The 8397-nt window shown below is 25.2% G+C and overlaps 1 protein-coding gene across 1 annotated transcript; it reads right to left on the minus strand.

The window, feature by feature from the left end:
* Positions 1-218: 218 nt before the first annotated feature.
* On the minus strand, positions 219-6241 carry DICPUDRAFT_154367 (uncharacterized protein; the record flags this gene model as incomplete). Its single annotated transcript, XM_003289864.1, has 8 exons — positions 219-524; positions 1108-1241; positions 1644-4315; positions 4424-4751; positions 4816-5202; positions 5311-5565; positions 5634-5951; positions 6052-6241. 8 exons carry the CDS (start codon positions 6239-6241, stop codon positions 219-221), a joined length of 4590 nt encoding a protein of 1529 aa, XP_003289912.1.
* Positions 6242-8397: the final 2156 nt, after the last annotated feature.

Raw genomic sequence — 8397 nt, forward strand, 5'->3', positions numbered from 1 at the left:
CATTGTGATTAATAATTACTTCTCATATTAATTTTTTTAAAAATTTTCGAAAAATTAAAAAAAAAACGCCACTGGGAAATTATTTTTTTTTTTTTTTTTGAAATTTGGGCCCCCCTTGCGGCGAACAAAAAAATTTAAAAAACGGGGTTTTATTTATAATTATTTTTTTTATTTTTAGAAGATTCGTTTTGAAAACAGAGTCTAAATTTTTTAGACTTTTATGATGAAAAATCATTTCTTGAATTTATAAGAATTAGGTTATTGATATCGTTATTAATATTATCCATATTATTTATAAAATTATCACTTCTACTATTATTAAGGTTGATAATATAATTATTAAAAATTATTTCATTATGTGTGCTAAATTTTCGATAAAATACAGTTAACTCTTCCTTAAATAAAACATCATTTGATTTATCCAATGGAGTGGGAACCAATTGACAGATAAAGGTTAAACCTAAATTTTGGATTTCATTCTGTTTATTTAAGTTTTTATAATACTTTTTAACTAATATATTAATCTATTAAATAAAATATTAAGTTTTTTTAGAAAGTTGTGTTTTTTAGGAGAGTGTGGGTGGTAAAAACAATACATACAAATATTTTTTGAAAAAAATTAAATAATAGAAATACAATTACTGTGGATACATATATTATTAAAAATAGTATAAATAAATAGTCATGATCAATGATTGCACAAAAAATAAGTAATATTAATGTAACTATATGTAATATTAAAACCACTTTTAAAATTATATAAAATATTTTTTTTGCATCATTATCATACTGATTTATTTTTTCTATTATTTTATTAAAGTCCTCTTGGTTAATTAAATGTTCTATTTCAGTTCTATAGGCACCTTCGATTTGATAGTTGTTATAGGTTTTATTTATTATTTTAAAACTATCTATACCATTTTTATCACCATTAACCACTAGGGCACTTCTCTGATTTATTAAATAATTAATTTTATCTATTTGTCTATTTTTTATTCTTGTAATATATTCTATTTTTTTCTTTTTAATATTATTTATATAGTTTAAAAAATATAAAAAATTATATTCTTCAATTATATTTTCTTCATCTATAATTCTATTATTTACACTATCATTATCATTATAATTGTCGTTATTATTATTTTCACCAATATCATTATTTATATCTTTATTATTATCATTATTTAATTCTTGAATTGAAATATATGATGCAGATGGTATCATTTTATAATTTTTATCATCTATACTATTATATTTTAATATATAGTTTTAATAATAATGATATTATAAAGCCAATATAATTAATAAAAATAAAATAAAAAAAATAAAATTAAAATATTCTTTTTTTAATATTAAAAATAATTACATATATAATTAAGTTATAAATTAAGTTTATTATTATTTTACCACTACCACTTTACCACTACCACATTTTTTTTATATATTAAAATTATAGTTAAATTAAAAAAAGAAAAAAATACTCGCACCCCCAAAAATAAATATTTCTAATATGCAGAAATATTTAACAATTAAAAAATTCTAGCTAGTATGTAAGTTTACATTTTATTTCTTTTTTTTATTTTTATTAAAATTTAAAATTGTTACTATTTATTTTTTAATATTTTTTAAAGAGAAAGATTTACTCGATCTACGTCTAGATCTCCATTTTCTAATATTCATTGTAAAGTTGCTGAAACGATATTTTCTGAATATTATTGAGGTTGCTATAATGATTAAAACGAGCAAAGCGGCAAAGCCCCCAACTACAATACCAGCAATGGCATTATTTGATAGTTTTCTTTTGTGACCTGAACATGTAGAGTTTAAATCAGAGCCTGAGAGTACATTATTTTCTAATAGTAGCGAAAAGTCTGGATCAATTGATATGTTTGTAAATTGTGGTAGTTCTATTCCATAAAAGTATTGACCAGAGTTGCTTTGTAAAGTGACATTAAATTCATTGTTTCGGTTTATATGTGAAATATTGATTTTTCTGGTGCCATCAAGCAATGCCGTGTTTAAGAATCTACAATAAAGCGATTTATCGTTGATTTGAATACTTAGTAGATCAGAGTCATTTGCTAAAGTTGCTATTTTTTTTGAACATATATCTCCTCTTTGAGATGAGTTTAGCTTGGCTTGTAGGATCAATTCTAGAGTATTAAATATCGATTGAAATTGATAGTTGGTAATATTTATTGTAAATTTAATTGAGTTTGGGATAATATCATAGTCTGTACCAGCAAAGTTAAATATTGATTCTTCACTATAAATGGATAAAATGGATTGGATGGTTGCGTTGGTTGTACTAGCAACATTTGGTATTTCTGTTGTATATAAATATTGTTCAGGTGATTTCGAGTCTAATATTTCACCTTTCCATTCTTTTTGGAGATCTACTTCACGTATTATTTGACCTGTGATATTTATTTCTCTTAGTTGATAAAGACTAATCAAACTGTAAAGTTGGGATATACCCGTGCCTTGAAAAAATGTTGCTGTTGGTTTATTTATATTATAGCTTATAGAAACTCCTTCTAATGGTTTTGATGTGCATTTAATTCCAACCCATTTATTAATACATTTACATGTATTATGTGCTATACATTTGCCTTGTAAAGCGCCCCCACAATTGTTTAATGAGTTACAGTCAAATTGTGTATCTGAATTACTATTATTATTGATGCTCGATGGTGCTATTGAAGAAGAGGAAGAGGCAGAGGAAGAGGATAGTGATGGTAGTAAAGAAGAGGAGTCGGTTATTATTTCTGGGGCTAATGTTAAGTCCCCAACAGAATTTGAATTATGTGAAGAGTCACTCGATTGTATAAAATCTAAAGAGGATATGGCGGGGGGTTCTAAGTCATCAATAGATTCATTTGATTCACTAGAGTCTGAGGATGTTTCTTTTTCAGGTATTATAAATTTGTATATATTTGAATATACACCATTTATAGATAATGTGATTTGTATATTCTTTGATTGAAGTTTTGAAATATCAATATTCATTATAATTTTTGTTCCAGAAAAGAAATCTATATTATATGGCAAGCTAGGGTTGTTTGTTGAAATAACTTTTCTAGTTTTTGATACACCTTGATTAGAATCGCTTGCAACTGAAAAAGATACTAAGCTTGGATCAATTCCAAAAAATGCACCATCCATTGATAGGATTAAATTTGAACCATTGTTTGTAAGTGTTGGGGAAGCAGATGAAATGATTGGAGTAGATGAGCCTAATACCATTCTAATGGTTGGATCCAATGATTCTTGGAATTTATTTGATAGAGCCATTGGGCCAAAACCAGCAGCATTCATAAAGTCATCTACAATTCCATAAATGGACACTGTTGCCCCATTAGGATAACCAAATCCAAAAGGAAATTTAACCATACAATTGTATTTTATAGAATCTGAGCCCTTTTCAGTGATAATGATATTATTTTTATCACATCCAATATATAATGAGCCAAATTTATCTTCAAATATAATATTTGGCACTTGATTTGAGGATATATGTTCATCGGAAACAGTGAATGTTATATTGATAATTGAATTTGGGTTGCTATAGTCATAAAAATTTGGAGATAATGCAAATTCTGCTAAATCTGGGGGTGTTGTATCTTGGATATCTGTTTCACAGTTCAATCTAATACTTTTTTCATTTGAATAGGCGACTTTGAATAGAGCAGAAATGGTTTCATCTGATGAATAGGATGTTTCATAACCTTCCTGATCTCTAAGAAAAACCGATGTTACAGTATAGGTTTGCGAGGAGCAGTTTATATTTTGATTAATTCTAATTTGATATATCTTGCCGTCAACTAAATCATTTGGTGTGATTTTAAATGAATAACCAACTGGATCTAGTTCACTTGTAATATTAATTTCACCGTTTGAAAAGCCATTAAACTGATCTTCAATGATTATATCCCAACCAAAAGAGTTTGAGTTTTTGCTAATATTGACACTAGTGCCTGGAATTGCAACAATCTTTTGGACTAGCGGAGGACTAATATCGCTATTATTTGTTTGAATTTCTACACTTGAGTTTGTTCCGATTACAGAGTATATATTTGAATAGCTATATTCTCTATCGTTTAGAATTATAAAGTAATTTAAGTTTCCATTCAAATAGTTTTTTGGTATTGTAAACAGACACTGAAATAAGCCTAGAGTTTGATTCCATCTAAATGGTATTGGTTCTGTATGTTTATTCAATCTAAAATATATTGGATAGTTGGTGCTGGTATTTGTTTGAATATAGATTATATTATTTCTATTGGTTGATGATGGATTTGCATCGACTAGATTGCTTTGAAAATACAAAGACTCTATGTCAAATATTGAAATTATATTATCTGAATGTTTAAGTTTTTGTTAATATTGGGAATGAATAATAATAATAAGTTAATATTAATACTTACATTTTGGTATTATTAAACTTGGAAATGGATTGTATTTCAAAGATTCAAAGGTCTTGGGATAATAAGTATTATTTTGGCAGTTATAAATTGTATCACATATCATAATTGTAAAAGAGTTGTTCATCGATATTACAAAACTTTCATTTACTGTATATTCAAGTATACCATCTGATGCCATACTTATTGCGGTTATAGTTTGATCATTAATAGTTAAAAATGAAAAACTATATGTTGATTGATCTTGGATAAAGAGTCTAAGTGTATACCCGAATTCGTTGATTGATATTAACAAAATATCAGTTATAATTATTGATAAAGTTTTATCTAAAAATAAAATTAAAAATTAGTAATTGTTTTTAGAGAAATTTGTATTTGTAAACATATTTACCTGCAGTAAAGTATTGATTTTGAATTGGACCTAAATTAACATCTGAATAGTTGTTTCCATAGAATGATGCTTTACGGTAATAGAATTTGTTGTTATCTGAATCATCGAAAAAGTTTTGAGGAATAAGCATTTCATGCTGGAATGTTAAAGAGTTGGGGGTAAAAGATGAAATGCACCAATATGGGATATACGATTGGTTGCTATTTATATATTTCCAATCAAAAATGGTTTGGATGGAATAAGATTTTGGGAATTCTAAAGGTGGCTGAAGATTGGTTTTGTTAAGGGTAAACGACATAGAGGAAATAAAGGGTCCTGTTCCTCCACCAAAAGGATAGGGTAAATTGGTAAATGAACCACTTAAAATTGGATCGGTAGTATTGGTATCTAATAAATAAAAAAAATTAGTTTTTAAAAAGTTATTAGGGAATTTTAATTTTAATATTAAAATATAATTACCTTTTTTTTGGGAGTATTGGTACTGCACTGAGTTACCATCATTTGTTAATAATTCTAGAGTTATTAGGAGATCTTCAGATAAAGGTGTTACATTTTTAAAATACCCTATAAATTTAGAAATGTTTTTTGCACTGTATAATGGATAGGCTGTAGTTATTAAATTTGATTGGTTGTTATTTGTAAATACTGGTACAAAATTATGGTTATTATCATTTATAGTATTGAATAAAACATATGAATATTTGTCGTTTGTATAAAAGGTAATATTGGAATACTGTGATAATGTAGATTCTTTAATAAATATAATTTTGTTAGTATTTTATCATATCATTATTTTTAATTATAATAAATATAATTACTTTTAATATTTGGTGTTACAGTGAATGATGTATAGTTTAAAGATAGAGGTGATAGTACATTTATTGGGAAAATTGTTATAGGTGGGTTATCAGTAACTTTGGTTGGGTCTATAATTTTAAACTTTAAAATATATATCGAGTTTGAGATCTGATCATAGGATAATGAAAATGGAGAGTTTTGGTTGGAGATGACGAAATCTAATTTTAAACTGTTAGTAAGATTGTCTACCCTAAGTGCTATATCGAATAAATAATCATTTTCTCTATTAATTGGTATTAGATCATTGTTAATTACTATCCCTAAATCGGGCGGAGAATCTTAAAAATTTTAAAAAAAAATTCAGAAAAATTAAAAAAAAAAAAATTAGAAAAAATAAAAAAAAAAAAATAGAAAAAAAAAAATCGGAATTTTCCTTACTTTGACACGATAATGTTGATACGTTAAAGAAGGGGATTTGAATAGTAAGATTATTACTAGAGTATAAACCTTTTAAATTTAATTGAGATAATCCTATATTTGAATTATTTCCAATTAATTTAAATATGGTATAGTTTTCGTTTTTCTCTCCATATATTTTTTGCGAAAAAATTTCAATGTGGGGTGACATTGATTGGATCGATTCTATTTGCGTTTCTTCATTTAAATTATATTCTAGTTTAATTATAATGGTACTGCTACATCCATTAGTATAGTTTGAAAAATACGTTGTTTCGATTACATCACTGTAGTTTATGCTATATTGTTCTGACTTGAATATGAAATTAAAAAGGAAAATTAAAAAAATAAATAATTTAAGCATAGCTTTTATTGAAATAAATAAATATATAGATAAATAAAAAAACTAAATAAAAACAAAAACAAGTTTTGACATGATAAAATAAATACTTTAAAATTTGTTTTATGTGTTATTAAAAATTAAATATTTAAAATTAAAAAAAAAAATAAAAAAAAAAAAAAATAAAAAAAAGTATGAAAGTATAAAATATATTTATTACAATGTTTTATAATTAATCGTATTTTAAATAACACATGTGGAGATTCCTCACAATGAATTCTTTTTGACCAAACTATAAAAATAATAATTTACTTCTTTAAAAAAAAGTAATTAGAAAATTATTTTAAATTTAATATTATATTATAATAATTTTAAAAAAACTATAATTTTATAATAAACACAAGTTTGATTTATGTTTTAAATATAAATTTATTACAATTATTAACTAAATAAGTTTAAACAGTTGTTTAAGTTTAAAAAATGTGATTTTATTTTTTTATTTTTTTTTATTTTTTTTTCTTTTTTCAACTTTTTTTAACTTTTTTTCCCAATTTTTTTTTTTTAAAATTTTTTTTTTTTTCTTTTTGCTTATTTTTAAAACTAATGAATTATAAATAGTCATTTTATATGTAATAATATTTGTATAGTAAATAAAATGGCGGGAAATAAATTTATAACCGATACAAAAAATGCAATTATAGACATTGGAATTAAAAACCAAGATTTTGAAACGAGATTTAATTTACTTATTAACAAATGGAATAAAACCGAACATCAAGATTTTTTAAACACTTATTTTAAACAGTTACTTGGTTTTTATAAAACAAAAATTCAAGAACTTTCAAAAGAGTGTGGTCCATATCAAGAAGAAATTATAAAAAAAAAGTTAAAGGAAAATATTATATATAAATTTTGTAAGAGTTTATTGAAAGTTGAAATCCAAGCATATGAAAAGTATTTCATTTTGTTCAAAGACAGCGAAAACGATATCATAAAAGCCAAGCGTCAAAGAGGATATAGGAGTGAAAATATAATTCGTGAATTTCGAAAGCAATTAGAAAAGATAAAAAGTACAAATGCAGAAAAACAAGTGAATTCTCTTTCAGTTGAAATTTCCAAATTATCAATTCAATCTCCATCGGAAACATCATCATCATCATCATCAGCAGTAGCAGTATCGGCATCAGCATCAGCGCCAACACCAATACCAACACCAACACCAACACCAACACCAACACCAACACCAACACCAACACCAACACCAACACCATCAGTACCAAAATCTTCACTCATAGTTGAATCTAATTATTATGAAGTTATTTTTGAAAGTATAGATCTCTATAAATCAATAAGTAATGTTGAAAGTTTAATCAATACATTATCTAATTGCAAAAGTAATCAAGTTATTGAAGATTTAATAAGCTTTAATACTTTATTAAAAAGAGAAAAGAATCAAATTGATAGAAAGATAAAAACAATGGAAAATTCAAAAATTTTAAATTATTCAAACCACATCAATGAAAGAATATTGCTATTTAAAACTGTAGAAGAGATTGGTAGAGTTTGTCAAAGGTATCAGGCAGCATCTTTTTCATCACTAAATGCAAAAGCAAGAGAAGAGTTGTTTAATAAGCTTTGTACTTTTCACAACAAGAATATGTCGCATCCAAAATTATTCGAAAAGGGTGGAAAATTCAATAATCCATTACAAGATTTTGTTTTAAATGGGTTAAGTATTCAAGAGCCTAAACTCGGTACAATTAAAATATCAACTTTTTTAGAAAAACTATTTAAAGAAATTCAACAGTTAGTTGATGGAATCAAAACTACAATTCAAGCCACTCCAACTCCAACAAAACCAACTTTGGAGAATCAACCTATTATTAAAACCAGCGATGTACTAAACAAAGTTTTTGAAAAACCAAAAGATTTTGAAAATATAGTTGTAGCTTTTGATGAGCTAATCCGAACATATCCAGATATTAAAG

Source organism: Dictyostelium purpureum, assembly GCF_000190715.1.
Source record: "Dictyostelium purpureum unplaced genomic scaffold DICPUscaffold_197, whole genome shotgun sequence".
Lineage (NCBI taxonomy): Eukaryota > Evosea > Eumycetozoa > Dictyosteliales > Dictyosteliaceae > Dictyostelium > Dictyostelium purpureum.